Genomic DNA, 17,121 nt, shown 5'->3' with positions numbered 1-17,121 from the left:
TTGTTCTTGGGGCCTGCGGGACCCCCTCCTGCACCCCCAGAGGAGCACAGGCTCCTTGAGGGCAGGGGCTGTCCTGTCTCTGCGTCCCCAGCCGAGTGCCCAGGAGCCACAAGGCTTTCTCACAGGCCTGCAGAACCTACTAGAGGGCCTCTAGGTCAAGGAAGTCCCAAGTCAGCTGAGAGGTAACAAGGTGCCTGTGAGGCTTCATCGGGCACCCAGGAAGCGAAGGCCTTAATGAGAACGTCTGATACAGAGGAGCCAGCCTCCCCTCTTCCCCAGGGACCTCCTGAAACGGGCTCAGAAATGTTATAGGCCTTTCCAGCGCACAAGCTCTCCAAAGCGGGAAGCGAAGAAGGCCCAGGCAGCCCCTTAGAGACAAGGCCGGGGAGGCGGGGCACAGGCAGGGCGCAGGCAGGGCACGCTGAGCCTGTGAGAGCACCACAGATCTGAAGGTGCTCAGACCACCCATGTTGGGACCACCTGGAAGTCCTGGAGGGGAAGGCTCATGGCATTGCCAACAGGGGAGAGGAAAAAAGCATTAACTCACCCCCGCCTCACGCAGCTGAGAGGCCATAACTGAGGCCTGAGCCCGGGGCCCTTCCTGCCTTCTCCATGACTTACATCAGGGGGGTCCCCGGGGTACAGGGAGACCCTGGCACAGAATGGTGCGGAAAATGGTGGGTAAGCTCCCGGTCCATCTTGTGAAAGTCTATTTGACCCACAATATGGCCAAACACTTTGGGCTGAAGGAGTCAGCGGGAAGAACTCCTGGCATGGGAGCTCTTACAGACCCGGACCTGTCACTCCTGATAAAAGGGCGCCGGTGGGGGAGGGGGGTGTCAGACAGAGACTGGGCTCCCTCCAGAGAGCCCCACGGCTTCAGCTACCTAAATAGGAACCTACTTTTAGGATCCCAAGGACAAAGGGCCAGGAAACCAATGAGGAAAGTGGAGAAAGGGCAGGAACAAGAATCCAATTTCCTCCCATTGGGCTTGGCCAGGGAAGAATTTTTAAATGGACCCAGCCTGTCTTAGGAAATTTCCCATCTCCCTCTGCATCTCTTTGCTCTGGGCTAGCTGGGAACCAATCAACCCTCAGGGGCCTGGCACTGCCCTTTACGAGCCTCCTGCCGTGGCCCTGCCGGGCCTGCCCCAACTCCTGGTTCTTTCTCCCATGGCTTCTTAACTCTGGTTAAGGCCTGTGAACTTTAAAAAAGTCTATTTCCTCATAACTGTATGTGACTACAGGTTTCCTCAGTCATTCAATCGATTTCCTTCTGTGCAACTAAACCCGGGATTCTGGGAAGAGTCCCGCATCTCCCCCAGACTGCCAGTCTGAGGGGTCCGGAGCCCAATCGGGGAAGAATCCGCTCTGCCCTCCTCACCAGGAAACTCAGTTATAGGAGGAAACTCTCTCGGTTTCCTCTTATGCAAAGTGAGCGATGACGCAGATCTCTCCCACAACCCTCTGAACTTCTCAGGCCCATCCAGTGTCTTCCTGCCAAGCCACGGGCCCTGCCAGACGTCTCACACAACTGCCCTATGGTCTCGGCTCTAAGGCTGACCCCGAGAGGCTGGGGCCCGGGGCCCAATCCTGCCTTCCAGGTGCCTAAATGGGGCTGAGTCCAGGTCTTGATTTCCTTGGTAACCCGAAGTCTCCTGGCTCCCAAGCCTCCAGCCTGGCCCGTCAGCACTGAGGGCTGGCAGTCTGAGGCAGGATGCCCCAGGGCCCTGAGCAAGGATGGGACCCAGGCAAGTCACTCCATGATCCCCACCCTCGCCACCTCCTAACACTCTCGGCCCCCGCCTTGCCAGGAGGCGGTGCGGGCCAGGGAAGGGCAGCCAGCCCCAAGCGGGCAAAGGGAGAAAGGAACTGCATGGGCTCCTTCCATCCCCATGGGGTGCATTCTTACAGAGCGCTAGCAAATCCAGACTATGGGCCCCACCTGCCGGGGGGCACTTGGACCCTGGCCGATACGTCTATCACCCTCAAACGATCTGTGCTGGGCTCAGTCTGGCAAACCATCGCCAGGCCTGGGAGCTGCAGTGGGGCTCAGTCAGTGCATGTGCTGCCTCCGTGCGACTCTCTCCGCTGGGACACATGGACACACACACACACACACACACACACTCAGCGGGCAGAAGCTGTCCCAGCCAAAAGAAGGAATCATAGCTGTGATCGCACTGAGACAATGAGTGCTCCCGAGGCCCAGGGAGGTGCTGTGGTAGGAGGCGGCGAGGGAGAGCAGGCCTCGGATTGGCAACGTCGGGTGGGCTTAAGCACAGCCTCTGCTCCACACTAGGGGGCACCGAGCCTCTCAGGGTCTATCTACAGGAGAGAAGGTGCTAGCCGGGAGTGGGAGAGTGTGTGTCTTCCCCCCAGAGGTCCCAGGAGCAAACTGATCCCAACACTCCAAGGGCTTTCTTCTCAGAGGCCTGGGAAGCATTTAGTACAATATTCATATTTAGTGCAAACATCATCGCCCCCATTTTCCAGATGCAAAAACTGGGGCTGAGAAGTAAAGTTCCGTGTTATCTATGAAGTCATTTGGCCACAATCATAAAGCTACTACTAAGTGTCTGAGGGTGGATTTGAACTCACTGCAAATCCATGACTTCCTTGTTCTAAAACAAGCTTCTCACACTATGGGCGATTTCCCCCCCCCTTACCCCACCCCTCCCGCTTTCTGCCATGTCCCTCCTTTGGAAAGTGACCAGGAAAGAGCGAGAGAGAGAGAGAGCGAGGAAACCCAAGGGCAGAAAGGGCCCGGCCCCAGAGATGGAAACCTCGTTCTCAAAGCCCCATCTCTCCCTATCCTGAGATGCTGGGACTCCCAGGACGGGCCCCATGGCCTTGGCGAGGCCCCAAATCACCACCTCCCCGAGTGGATTTTACCAACCGTGGCAGTTGCAATAAATGAAAACAGACACCCAGAGTTACCCGGCATCTTCAAGAAATGACTAAAAAAGCAAAACCAGCACCGACGCTGGAGTTTGCTTCCAATGCTGCCTTTACAGAGAGCCCGAGGGAAACCACAGCCCCGGACCGGGCAAGAGCATTGCCAGGGAATCCTGTTTCTGTCCCAACCTGGGATTTCCCGGCTGCGAGCGGTCAGGGCACTGCACTGCAGGGTCTCACCCGAGGGACTGCCAGTCCTCCCCTCCATGGTCACATGGTCGTGTCTGAGGCAGGACGGGGCCAAGTGGGCCAACCGGTCACTCTTTCATGGGATCTCTTAAAGCTCTCCCAGCTGGCCGGCACCAGATTCGGTCTTGGTGGCAGTTACCTCATCCGGCAGGCCTCAGTTTCCCTGCCTGTAAAGGGTGGGGAATGGAGTAGCTGCTTTCCAAGTTTCCTTCCAGGGCTGACGCTCCCTGATTCTGAAACATTCTCTGGCTGGCGAGAAGTCCATTATCACATGGCAGTTCTGGAATGCTGGGACGGACCCCGGGCGGCCTCTAAAGTATCTGAGGGAAAGTATCTGGGGGATGGGGGTGAGGTCAGAGCTGCCCCAAGGCCCATTGGGAAGAAAGTGGTCCTGGTGCAGAGGGGGGGAAGGGGGGGAGAGAAGCTCCATGATCCTTTCTTTCAAGGACGGCAGGCAGGACCCAGCTTTCCACCCTCAAACCCGTTGGGATTGAGCCAGCGGGGTCATGTCATGGCTCCCACTCTCAGAGAGTGCTCCTCTAGACCAACTCCCCACTTCACAAATTTGGAAAACGTAGCCTGAGAAAGCTTATGTAACATGTGCCGAGTCACATCCAATAAACGGCAGCAGAGGGACAGACGCCAGCCCTCCTGACTTGGCCGGGCCCCCAGCTGCCACAGAAGTGATCGGCAGTTTTCCCTCTGGGGTCCTTAGTTTCCCCTTTTGTAAGGCATGAAGATTCACCTCCCTCATCTCTACAGTCCTGTCCCTTCCACCACCTTGTCTAATCCACACAAAAATTTTCTCTAAAACAAGTGACTTTGAGCCTTTGTGGGAGGCCGAAGCCCCAAGGAAGCCTACCATGTTCCTCTTAGGAAAACCCATCCCCCCTTGCAATGGGCTGCAGGCCCAAATGGGCCTCTCTGCCCCTCCCCCCATGGCTCTAGTTCTGCCTTCTGGGGCCCACAGAACATATGACAGCCCTTCAAAGACTGAAGGCACACCCTGCCCTTTGCCCCCAAAGATGGCTCTCCCAGGTTAACTACTCCAAGGTCCTTCAGCCAATCCTTTCACAACACGAGCGTGGCACCCTGACTGTGGGTGCTCTCCTCCCAACATCCCTCCAGCTTATCATGGGCCATCATAAACCAGGGGAAGAGGGAGGGAGGGGAGGAAGAGAGAAAGGAAGAATGAAAAAGGAAGAAGGAGGAAGGAAGGGTGGGGCGGGGAGGAAGGAAGTCTGGACTGATTCATTTGCTTTGTAGTTCACTGAAAGCCCAAGACGTGTTCCAGATGACCGTTTCCTCTGCCTCCTCCACCTTGTATTTATGAGCAAGCTCAAGGGCTTTGCACCTTTTCCTCTCCTTAGAGTCCATCTCCAGCCAGAAGGGCAGCTGATCCTCCCCCCCACCCCCGCCAGGTTTTCTCCAAGGCCTAAGCCCGTGCCATCTGCCCTTTTATCTGCTTGGAATCATGGCATCGATACCTTTACCCAAGTCCTGGGCAAAGCCACGGCCAGGCCAAAGATCCCTGTGGCCCCGGGCTGGGGAGCTCGTCCAAGCTGGGCTGAGGCGGGGGTCCAGAACCCACCCCGGGAGCCACAGCCGCGTTTTGCTCCAATCTACGCAAACCCCATCTCTGCCGCTCCCCAGACGGACCAGTTTAGTGACCCCACGCCAAAGGAAGCGAGGAGAGCCCGGGAGGCCGCGTTCTGGACGAAGCCAGCGGGCACTTTGGAATCCCACCTGCCTTTTCTGGACATTCACTTCCCCCAATTGTCTGGGCCCGGAACTGACTTCACGCTCACCGGACAATAGTAGGCAGACTCCACTCAATTCCCCTTTCTGGAAGTCAAGACAATGGCTTTCCTTCCCCTCCGCCCAGTTCTCTACCCCAACTCACTAAGGATGGTCTCCAGGACCTCCTGCGCACCTCACTGGCCCAGGTAACCGCCTTGGGGCTCCTCCCCATCTCCAACATGGTCTCCCTCTAACCCTCCGGATGCTGCCCCGTCAGGTACCAAGACTGTCTCCGACTAACAACACAGAAGCCAAGCTCGGCCTTGTCCTGGTCCCCACTTTCTTTGAGTCTCCACTCTCCCGAGGCAGCTTCCAAAAGCTGGTTTCCACAGTCCTGCTCGGCTGGCTTCTCAGCACTCCTGACCCGACTACTTCCGGGGCCAGCTCCCCAGCTGTCTTTGCTGTTACCCGGCCTTCTGGCCCCCTTCCTTACACAAAAGCCTACACGGGCTGGTAAATTCCTCCACATGGGTCTATGGGGATGGTTTCTCTGCGTCTTTAGGATTTCAATCTGGACAATTTTCTATCCATTCCTACTGCTCTTCTCTCTGTCCCTTCTAAAATCTACTTTTCCCCCCAACCGGGGACGTGCCAGAGAACGGCTTCCTTTTCTTCGTGGGTCACAGATTCTGAGACAGGAAAGGTCACTTCCCACCGTTTAAAGCAATTCAGCCAGCATTTAAAAGCAGTATGCTGGTCCCTCCAGGCACTATCTAGGTGGGAGGGAGACAAGGACGCAAAAGGAATCCATGTCCTTTTGGAAGAAAGACAACACAAACGCAGATAAATAAGTGAAAAAGAAATCTGGGAGTGGGAAGGGAGAGCAGGCCAAGCAGGGATCAGCAGAGGTCACATTGTGGGAATAACTCCCGAAGGGAGATGGGGGAGGGAAAGCTTCAGACACAGGATACACAGTGTGCACAAAGGCGCCTGGCAAGTTCCTGTCATTTCCCCCTTGCAGCCATCAGCTCCTCACCCGGGAGAATCAGATCCAGGGAAGAATCCCGTCTCAATTCTAAGTCTATTGAAACTATCGTTAAGGAATACCAGGAAATGACTGGCTGCTGACTGGCACAGATCCTAAGCCGCTTCCAGTCTGCCCATTGCTCCTTAGCGCACCTCTTCCTGTCCCGTGGTCTCAGATCAGGCAGCTCTTCCAGAAATTATTCCAGTCTCCTCCCAACAACCAGTAAGGACACTCTGGACGTCCATGATTCTTCCTAATGCTAGGGTCTCTAGTTCATCAGCCACACGTTGGGCATGAGAGGCCCGAGGCCACAGGTTTTATTACTGACTCACTCTTGATTTTTCTCCTGGGAACTTCAGGAAAAGTCTCCTGCTCTTCATCCTCCTGAGTCACAGTCTTCTCGTGTCTATGGGATGTACTAGTTTGGGGCAAAGGCACAGGGAGCTTTCTCCGTTTCTTTTTCAGTTTAAAGTCTTTTTGCCAAGATTTTTTAAGACTTTATGACATGATAAAGGAAGTCCCAATGGCAGGTAAACAGGGGGGAGGGCAGGCACAGAGCAGAAACCATCAAGAGCACTCCAAAATGATGGACAGGCGGCACCTCTGGAAGCCACTTCCCTCCTGCACATCTCTTATCACACTCTTACCACCAAGGCACAGAGTCTGTCAAGTGCAGTCCGGAAAAGAGTAAGCCTAACCTCAGTTCTTCCTTCCGGTGTGATTGTGTGTCTTGAAAGCTCTGGTGTGCCCTTCCTTCAGTGCATCACCATATCCGGAAAGCAAACGAGGCCTTCAGGTCCAGCCTCTAGGCTAAGCAGCCGGAAGGTTCTAGGAGAGCCAGAGCCAGGCACTCTTGCCCATCACATCCTCGACAGTAGCTTAAAACCGGCTATGACCCCAGGGGCACCTGTCTGTGTCCCTGAAAGACTACAACTAACCCTCAAAGTGGTCCTTCTGTCACAGCAGCGTTAGGCTCTTCCTACCATCCTCTTCCTCACACAATTACTTCCATCACATGACTGAGCATAGACTTAGATCTATCACTCGTCTCCCTAGCCCAACACACACACACACACACACACACTCACACACACACTCACACTCTCTCTCTCACTCTCACTCTACAGGGCAGAAAAAAGCAAAGGCCTGCCCCAACCTTGCTTGTGTTCTTCAAAAGAGATGGAAGCCACCATCCCCCAAAGCAGCCCAATTCCCTTTTGGACAGCTTTCATTGCTGGAAAAGTTTCCAGACAAGCTGAGATCAGTCTGCTAGTGATGAATTTTCGGCTTGATAAGCATTTTTACTAACACTTACTGTTCGGGTGACCCTGAGTAAGTCGCTTCACCTGTCTGCCTCAGTTTCCTCACCTGTAAAATGGGGATATCAGTACCTATTTTGCAGGATTATCGGCAGCTGTGAGAAAATATCTGTAAAGCACTTAGCATTGTGCCCATCCCGGCGCAGGTGCCACATACATGAGTTTTCCCTCTCTTTTCCTTTCCCGGAACACCTACCCTGATGAATCTGTTACAAAGCAAGGCACTAGGTATACAAAGACAATTTGTTCCTGGTGTGTGCCTCAGTTATCCGGGGGGAGATATACAGAGTAAATATAAAGTCATGGGGGAGGGGGGAGACTGCACAGAGTGTGTGGGAAAGTTTGGACGCTTCACAGCTGGAAGACAACAGGAAAGGTCTCCAGGAGGAGGTGGCGCCTGTGCTCTGAAGGAAGCGAGCAAATCTGGGACTCTAGGAAGTAGAGATTAAAAGGGGTTGGAGAAATGGTGCACTAGGACATGGAGACGCCAAAATCTGGGTTGCTGAAAGAAATTAAATAAAAATACTAATGAAAATCACGGATCCTTGAAATGCTGATGATCCATTTCCTCAAAGGATAGTCTCTGGATTATTTTTAAAATGTTAATTTTTCCACCACTAAACTGGGGATAACCCAGCACAGGACAGATAATCTTTTAAAATGTCCTGAGTCGCACAGGCAACCCTATGATAACATTTGATAACATTTTCTATTTTGAGATTCTCAGGTGATGTGCTCGGCAGGACGCAACGCTGGGAGAGCAGCAATGAGCACGATTTTCAAAACCATCGTTTCTCTGAACTCGACGGGTAATTTCTCTAAGGAGTGTATCACATATCTGTGTTTGTGTCTTTTTGCTCCTCAAAGATTGGGATTTCCAGGAAGAAGGAAGCCAAATCCTAACTAAGCTTTTGTCTCCATTCAGTTTTCTCCAAAGATCTATCATCCTAACTTTTCTAATATTCCATTTACCTCTTTTCCAAGTTCTTTCTTATTTGTTTTGTGGTTTGATTTATCTAATTCTGAGAGTACAAGGTTGAGATCTCCCACTATTATTGTTTTGCTGTCTACTTCTTCTTGCAGCTCTCTTAATTTCTCCTTTAGGAAGTTTGATGCTACACCACTTGGTGCATATATGTTTCGCATTGATATTGCTTCACTGTCTATGCTACCCTTTAGAAAGCCATCTAAGCTTTTGTACCTACTCCAATACTTTGCAGAATATCCTGCACATAGTAGGTGCCCAAAAAATGTTAACCGAATGGTGAATGAAAATGATTGAGATTATTATATGCAGGGCAGATTTATGAAGGAGGATGGCCATTTGAAGACTTAAAAATGTTTAAAAAATTAAATACTAAAAGCACCTTTTAACAGAAGACAGTCACCTTTTATAGCATCGTTGAACGCCGTAGGTCAAAACATACAAATGTTTGCTGAACGAATGAAACAAAACATTTCAAGACCTCAGTGAATTTCAGAGCTGAAGGACACTTGGAATGAGTTCGGCCCTTTATCAACTAAACTTAAGCCTGGAGAGGAAAAAGTGCCTGGTTCTAATGCCCCAGCAGGTGAGAACTGAGCCAGGCCTATGAACAGAAATCTCAAAATGTGACACCAGCACGGTTAGGTCTGAAATAGCAACTAGAAAAACATGACATGATTCTGCCTTGCTTTCGAGGCCTTCATCTCTCTGCCAAAATTAAGACTTCCAAGACTCCTCAAAGGAAAGTGTCTTCATATACGGGGAGGACTTCAAAGGACTTGGCTACACCTGAAACCAGCATGAGGAATCCCTCTCCAATGTTATCAAACTGTCATTCTGGACCTGATCATTTAAAATTCTTAATACTGGCCAAGAAAAGAGACCGAAGGCCGAAACGGAATGCTCCCAACTACTCTGGGTTTGGCCAGTTAACCAGGTCAAAATTCACCTCACTGGCTTACCATTCAGCTTACATCTTTTCCCCCAAGAACATGGGGGATTTGGTTAAAATCTAAGTTCTACCTGCATCATTCTCCTAATCTTGTAGACCAGACCCCCTGCCAGAAACGGATATGGGGTTACTTTACCATGATCTCTTCTGGACAGTCGGCCATAGGTCCTTTGTGATTATTCCTGCCTGCCTTTTCTGGCTGCTCTCCAATGATCCCTATTATAATTTAGTTTAGAATTATGCCAGAAGTGGAAGTCCAACTCACAGGCTTTTTACTTTCTCCCCTTGACATCTGTCCATCCTGAGGTTCTGGCCCCCCTTTGGAGTCTCATCATTGACATCGGAGCTCAGTGCTCAAATGCCCTTCTTTCAGTTGATTGGTATGATGCTTGTTTGGGCCAATAACCTGAGCTCAGCAAGACTCTGTCTAGTTGGGTTTCCATTCTGCCCTCTCTTTAAACAACTTTTTTCATCTCAGTAGATTTGCCTTTTTTTTTTTTTTAATAAATCTTCAGAATTTCATGCTTGGGAGATTGTCATCTTTCCTAAAATAACTTCCTTAACAGAACTTTGGTCCATGGAATAAATAAATGTCAAGTTTCTAATAAGCACTTGTGTGCATCGAAGCACTATGGGTACAAATAAAAAAAATCAATTCAGTCTCTGCTCTGAAAGAGTCCACATTCTCCTAAAGAGAAACATCACATCTACGAGGAGTCAGCTACAGGACAGATATGAAGACCCAGGGGGTTCTTAGGATGCAGCAAAAGAGCACATGGTAATTCCTGGGGCCTGGAGGTCCGATGGGGAGGCTCAGGGGCTCAGGCTGCAAGTAACTTAGTTTGGCAGAAGCACAGAGGGGAAGATGAGGTAGTGAAATACCCCCCCTACTCCCAATTCTGAGTGTATTTCATATATTCATATGCTGGTGTCCTTCCTTTCTCTCCTCAGAGATTTTAAAATGGAGTGCTGACCTTGTTCCAAGTCTCTCTCCCTCTCCCTTTCTCTCCGTCCCCCTCCCCCCTCTGGCTTGCAATTGGGTGGTTCTCTGAACCACTCCCTCTCCTGGCAGATCTATTTCCAAGATCCATTTAAGCATGCTGGGCCGGTGACATTCTGATGGCTCTGTGATGTCATCCTTGCACCTCCCATCCCTTCCCTTTAATGCTTGCAGCTCTTGCCCATGTTCTCTTGTAAACCCTTCACACAGCAGCCCCCCAGCCAGCTCCCTCATCACCACCCCAAATTTCATCAGGCTGGGGGCTCATTCCTCGTCGGTACCCTCTGCCTTCCAGCAGAGCCCTTCCAAAGCCTCCACTTAAGGAGGGGGCCCAAGTCAGCCAGCCCTCCACTCCCCACCCCTTCTGCAGTCTGCTCCTGCAATAGGTACCTTCCCTCTCACGCCTCCTTTGTGACTTTCGTCCCTCATGCGACTGTAAGCCCCTTGAGGGCTTTCTCTTCTGTATTTGATTCCCCACACTCAGCACAGTATCCTGGCATACAGAAGATGCTTAACCAATGTTCACTGTCTGACCCTGACGGAGTCCTTTATATCTCAAGAGTAAAGGGCATCAGTGGAGCAGGGAGGCTGTTATCCCTTGGTCACGCTAGTGGCTAGCCTCCCTCCTCCTCCTCCTTCGCCTTTCAGGCCATTTTTTATGAATATCCTAACTGGCAATATGCTGCCCAGCCTATTTACACCCACCACGGGACCTTCCATGGCACTTTGGGGATTACAACTCGAATCCGTGGCGACCGTGGGATGCCGTGAGTCACGGCCAGAGAGCGTCGCTACTGTGGGCAGAAGAATGGGCCTCCGCTTCGGGAGACCTGTGGGCCTCTGGAAATGCTGTGAAATTTCCCAAACTTAACCCCACCTACTCCCATTGTCCTTTTCCATCAAGAAGCCCTTTCACTGTCAATGGGCGTGTTTATCCAGGATTCTACCAAGTCAGCCCTAGAGATTCCAATGGCCCAGACAGGAGACCTTCTGCTTGGTTTTTCCACTGGAGATGGTGGGTTGAAGGATTTTGATGAATTAGGGACCACATTTCAGAGGTTCTAATGGACTGAGGCTTTTTGTAAAAATCACAGTGGCTCACAAAGAAAGGCACGTGGACTCTTCCTCTAGGGCCTTCTTCCACCTGGACTCTGTGCTGACAATGGTCAACATGCTTCCTGGTTTTATGCCTCATTGGACAGCAATGGGCAAAGAGCTGGACAAAGTTCTATCTTCTGTTAAGACTTTTCAGGGAATCTGGTGATTTTAGCTTATGTTAGGGCAGCTCAGTGGTGTAATGGATAGAGCACCAGCCCTGAAATCAGGAGGACCTGAGTTCAAATCTGGCCTCAGACACTTAACACTTCCTAGCTGGCTGACCCTAGGCAAGTCAATTAATCCTAACTGCCTCAGGAGAAAAAAAAAAGGGGATTTTAGTTTATGTTAGGATATGATTTATTGGTTGCTCTCCTTGGAGATTTTTTAAAAAATAGTTCTCACATAATAACTATAGAGAAATCCTGTTTTCTTGGTTTTTTAATCAACTAGATGATTTTTAAACCCATGATTTGCTCCAGAATATTTTGAAGATGCCAACTCGCTCCATTCTTATAACTACATCATAGAATCCCTTAATATATATTAAATAACGTGTATTATGTGTAGATTATTCTCAAGAGGATTTCTGTGGCCATGGCCTAGTAGGCATATGGTCAGTAACTGAAAATCTTTTTAATCCTTCTCTTTGGGGTAGTGATAGTATCTGACTTGCCACAAGTGTACAGTATCCTCCCAGTTTTCAGACATGTTGAGAAAGACCCTTCAATGTCCACAAGATTGCTCCTCTTTGTCTACCTGGTCCAGCTTCCTGTCTGTTACCCTTAGTTCCATATCTGCTTCTTTGCGTGGCACATCAAGGACTGTGGTATTACATATAGGACTGCTTGCCATCTGGGGCAGAGGGTGGAGGGGAAAAATCGGAACAGAAGTGAGTGCAAGGGATAATGTTGTAAAAAATTACCCTGGCATGGGTTCTGTCAATAAAAAGTTATTAAAAAAAATAAAAAAACAAAAACAAAAGCAAAAACAAACAAGGACTGTGGTATTCAGCGTCTAAGTTGAGAAGAGGGGCAGCTAACTGAGTGATCCTGAGCAAGTCACTTAACCTGGTTGCCTCAGTTTACAAAATGGGAAAACAAGAACTCCTCTGTTCCAGGATGACTGGGGATCAAACAGGATAGATTGTGAGATGGGTAACACAGCACCTGGCCCTAGTGGGATGGGGAGGGTGGGGAGAATGTTAGCTGTGGCTCCCTAGTTTGTTACAGAGACCTTTCTATTTGTCCTCTTTGTTCTTCTCCAAGCATCATCCTTCAAGCTTGTGAGGCTGGGCTGCTTTTATGTCTAACTCTGGTTCTCTTCCCCCAGCTTTTCCACCTCCGGAGTTTGGATTTATTTTTTACATATATTCTTACTACATCGTGACATTCCCTCCAACTCTCTTTAGTCGATGTTATTCCTTTGGAATAAGGCACGTCCTTTTAGCCGTACCCGATGAGTCTTTTCCCACCAAATCTCAGTGGTCAGATCTGTCTCCTTTATCCCACCTTAGGTTATCCCACCTTATTTGTACAATTGCGATCATCAGGTCTCCTCAAAGCTGTCATTCCCCCGGCTACCAAAGTATTCTTTCTACCACTCCTCTCCACTGTCTGTTTTCTTTAGGAAAAACTTAATTTAAAGACAAACAACAGAACTGCCCTTGCTCTTAAGAGCATATGGTCAATCAAAGAAAATGACACGTACCCAAAAGGGGGTAAAAATAAATAAAAAATTGGGGTGGTAGGAGGCCCCCCACAAGAGGCACCGGGCATCTGATGGGGAAAGGCACCTGGAACAGCCCGGGGTGATGCAAGGGGGCAACGGGGGCAACATGAAAAGGAGGTGGCCACAGCCAGAAATGGCAGGTTCGGAAGCAGCCTGGACGGGGCCAGACACCCCAGTGCTGGACACCTGGGGCTGGGGAGAGCGGCAAGAACGACAAAGCTGCGCCTTCCCACTCTGCCCGACCCTTCTGGCCCCATTCTGGGTTCTGGTGGAACCAGACGAGCAGCCGGCTCTTCCCGGAGCCCCTTCTCCGACCCTGCAGCCCGGTGGGCCCGCGCCTGGGAGCGAGCTTCCTCGCTTAGAGGTCTAGCCTAGAGGCCGCCTCCCTAGAGAACCCCCCCCCCCCAGTGACCCCAAAGGCCTCCGGCCCTCCCTCTGGGAAACGCCTGGAACACACCTGCCCCCCGCGGGGACTATGGACCCCTTAAGGTCATGACCCCCGAACTCTGGGGGATGACTAAAAACCATTACATTGAATTCCCAATCCCTATATTTATGCCCACCTGCATTTTTGATTTCCTTCACAAGCTAATTGTACAATAATTCAGAGTCTGATTCTTTTTGTACAGCAAAATAATGTTTTGGTCATGTATACTTATTATGTATCTAAGTTATATTTTAATATATTTAACATCTACTGGTCATCCTGCCATTTAGGGGAGGGGGTGGGGGGGTAAGAGGTGAAAAATTGGAACAAGAGATTTGGCAATTGTTAATGCTGTAAAGTTACCCATGTATATATCCTGTAAATAAAAGGCTATTAAATTAAAAAAAAAAAAAAAAAAAAAAAGGTCATGACCCCCGCGCTTATTGCATCCGGGCCTCCCCGCCTCCTGCCCCGGCCCCGGGTTTAAGCCCCGCTGCCCGTCGGGGAGCCTCGTTTTCTCATCAGGAAAAGGCCGCCTCAGCCTGACCTCTCCCTGTGAGGAGTCTCCGGTCCCTCCCAAGCCAAGCGGGCCCATCCAAAGGGGCCCGGGGCCGCCCGACAAAGGGCCCGGCGGAGCCGCGGGGACGCCCCCGGCCCCGCCCCTTCCGCCTCTCCCGGGCCCCGCGGCGGAGAGTGGGGGCGGCGGGCTCCCAGGGGCTCGCTTCCCCGCTGCTTACTGCTCGGGCTCAGGGTCACGCTCGCACTGACCGCGGCGGGCGCGGGAACAAGACCTCCGGAGAAGCCACTGCCGCCTCCCTCGGCCGGACCAGCCCGGGAGGGACCCCCCAGCCCCGTCCCAGGCGGCCCCCAGGCGTCTGCACAGTCCCGGGGAAGGGGGCCAGACACCCCCTGTGAAGCCACAAAGGGAGGGGAGGGGAGGGGAGGGGGCCCAGAGATTGCCCCGGGGCCCAACGCGGCACCCACGGCGACTGCGCAGCCGCAAGGGGGTCCGTCCGCTCCACCTGTCAGGGCGCCTACGTAAGCAAACAAACTGGGGGCCAACTACTCGGTGCTTGCAGAGCGCATGCGCAGACAGCCGCGGACGTGGGCACTCAACAAGCAAGTGCACCCAGATTCCCGAGCGCACGCGCGGTGTCGTGTTAAAAACCACCCCAGCTTCCGCCACTCCTCCGCGCGCACGCGCACCGGCCAATCATGGGGGGCGTGTCACGGCCCCAGACAGTCGCCGAACGAGGGGCCTCCTCCCTCCCGCCCCCAGCCCTCCACGACGCATGCCCAGTACAAGGCTGAAGGCGCGTACGTCCCGAGTCAGACCCCCACCCTCCCTTCCCTGCCAGAGCGCCTGCGCAGCCGTACCAAGCCCCGGAGAGGAGGTCCCGGCCCGCTCCCTCCCGCGCCCCAATCCCAGGCCAAGCCCGCCCCCTCAGTGAGCGCAGGCGGCCCCGGAGCGCCACGGACCGCCGAGGTACCTCAGCGCGCGCTCGCTCGCCCCGTCTGCCTCCCGTCACGTCAGCCCGGCTCCGGCTGTGGCGGGTCCGGAGCCTCCTCCGCGGGATCCCGTCACCTGACGCAGGGGATGGGGCCTACGCGAAGGCACTTCCGGCCCGCTCCCGGAAGGGAACGGCGGGCACCGTGGGCGGGGACACCTCTGGCCGGACTCCCGAGGTTCCGCCTGCGGGCGAGACACGTGGGATCCGGAAGGGGAAGGACCGAGGACGGAGTGAGTGGGGAGGGGCCTGAGAACGGGGATCTCAGCTGAGAGGGAGCTGAAAGCCGGCGACGCTTCGGACCCGGATTGAAGCCTTACACACCAGCCTGGAGAATGTGCGTTTCATCCCAATGGCAGCAGGGAACCCCAGAGTGACCCCGAAAGAAACTGCCGCGAGCGTCCAGGGAAGAAGCCCCGGCAGCTTCTGCTAAAGATAAAGGGATGGGCTTAGAACAGCTGCGCCGCCGAGCGTCACGCTTTTGCCAGCAGTATTTTATTTGTCCAGATAGAGAGGTCTCGTTCTCCCGTTCTAGATGTTTCTCCCTCCCTCCCGGAGACAGCGAGCAACCGGATGTGGGTAAATATGCGCAATTAAAAAAAAAAAAAAAAAGCTTCCATACGTGTCATGTTGTGCAAGAAAAATCAGACCCAAAGGAAAAACCCACAAGAAGGAAAAAAACAAGAAGTGAACATTCTGAGTGACGCCCCGCACTCAGCCGTCGCCTCTCTGGCCCGAATCGCCTCCCCGGGAAAGGAGCCCCGTCCGTCAGCACCCGTCATCCCGTGTGTTCTCTTGGATCTACTCGCTTCCCTCAGCGGCGATTCGTCCGAGTCAGGGCTTTCCGGAAGTCGCCGGCCGGTCCTTTCTTATAGAACAATAATCTTCCGTTACCTTCATATAGCACAACTATTCAACCATTCCCCAACTGATGCGGTTCTCTCAGTTTCCATTCCTTGTCGCCGAGTAGAAGCCTCGGGAGAGTCTGGGGGCTCGGTGATGCGAAGCCATCCCACTGGACCTTGGAGAGAAAATGCCATCGGCACCCGGAAAAAGAACTAGGGAGACAATGGAATCGACACATGCTGTCTTCGCTTCTTTTTTCTTTTTTTCCTGTTTTTTTCCTCTCCCATGGTTTTCCCTTTTGCTCTGATTTTTCTCTCCACACGAGATTTATAGAGCAATGTGATTAAAAATAAGTAAATAATATTTTAAAAAGGGAAAGTGAATCGTTAATGGGATAGATGGTACTGTCAAATTCAAATAGAAAGGCATCCCTACCAAGTTGCACAAATCAACATTATCTGCGCTGTATTATTATTTTGTTAAATGTTTTCTAATAAAATGTTATCCAGTTCAGGCATCATTTGGGAGTTTTGCGGGATTGCCGCCTCTAGAATAGAGGATTCTCCAATATTTCTGATGAAAAGAACAAAACTGCCTAGAAGCATGAGGAAAGTAACCTCAACAAACATGTATTAAGCAATTAATTGAAGCAATGTGCCAGGCTCTGTGCTAAGGACTAAAACTAAAAATGCCACCAAAAGAAAGGTACAGTCAGTTTTCCTACCTTGCGACTTTCCCAATCACCATTTCGACATATTGCAAGTGGCATAAGAAGTGAAATGGAATTTTTTTGGAGTTTTGTAGAAGCCACAGATGATACGTGAAGGCCAGCAGATGACAAAAAAATGTCGAAATTTAAAGTATAAAATATATGCACGGCATTGCATAATCCTTTACTCATAATTTAAACTAATCTGGTACAAAGGGAGAGCCCTAACCATTTTATGTGGGTTTTCCAGAGCCTGGGGTGCTGTGGCAGTGGAAGGGATAATTATTCCCTGCATTCAAAGAGCTTCCATTCTAATTTTGAGAGAAAACAGCAAATCAAAGGGAGCTGAGAATGGGAGTGGAATAGATGATGTCAAAATTGTGAAAGTTGGGAGTGGAGCTGGGTGAGGAGTGAAATAGTGAACACAGCTGGCCTGGGCACTTCTCCAAAATGGAGGTTTTCAGCAATGGGAGGAAAGGGCCACTGAGGCAGCAGGATCTTACAGAGGGAGTTTCACTCCACATTATACTCCTGCCTTTCCATAGGACTGAACCATGCCTGCTGGACTTCATATGTCCCTTCAACCTCTCTCAGATCTCTAACAAGGTACAAAAGATAGAGCAGAGGAAGTTGAA

General features: G+C 51.5%; 1 protein-coding gene across 6 annotated transcripts in view; it reads right to left on the bottom strand.

Annotated features, from left to right (window-relative positions):
- Nucleotides 1-17,121, bottom strand: part of RNF185 (ring finger protein 185) — a 55,544-nt gene that overhangs the window by 14,732 nt on the left and 23,691 nt on the right. The window contains exon 1 of one of the 6 annotated variants that reach the window (XM_003762809.4): nucleotides 14,934-15,012. The exons of 1 other annotated variant lie outside the window; for it this stretch is intronic. Coding sequence is in view for 1 of the 5 variants with exons in the window: in XM_031948938.1 (XP_031804798.1) it covers nucleotides 3,139-3,166 (28 nt within the window). In the remaining 4 variants the exon portion in view is untranslated. Of the gene's footprint in view, nucleotides 1-3,087; nucleotides 3,110-3,138; nucleotides 8,208-14,160; nucleotides 14,463-14,913; nucleotides 15,013-17,121 lie in introns of those variants that run through there. 4 more of the 6 variants (XM_012543958.3, XM_031948939.1, XM_031948938.1 and 1 more) reach the window with 4 other exon arrangements.

Source organism: Sarcophilus harrisii, chromosome 1 (assembly GCF_902635505.1).
Source record: "Sarcophilus harrisii chromosome 1, mSarHar1.11, whole genome shotgun sequence".
Classification (NCBI taxonomy): Eukaryota; Metazoa; Chordata; class Mammalia; order Dasyuromorphia; family Dasyuridae; genus Sarcophilus; species Sarcophilus harrisii.
This window is presented reverse-complemented; position numbering and strand designations above follow the sequence as displayed.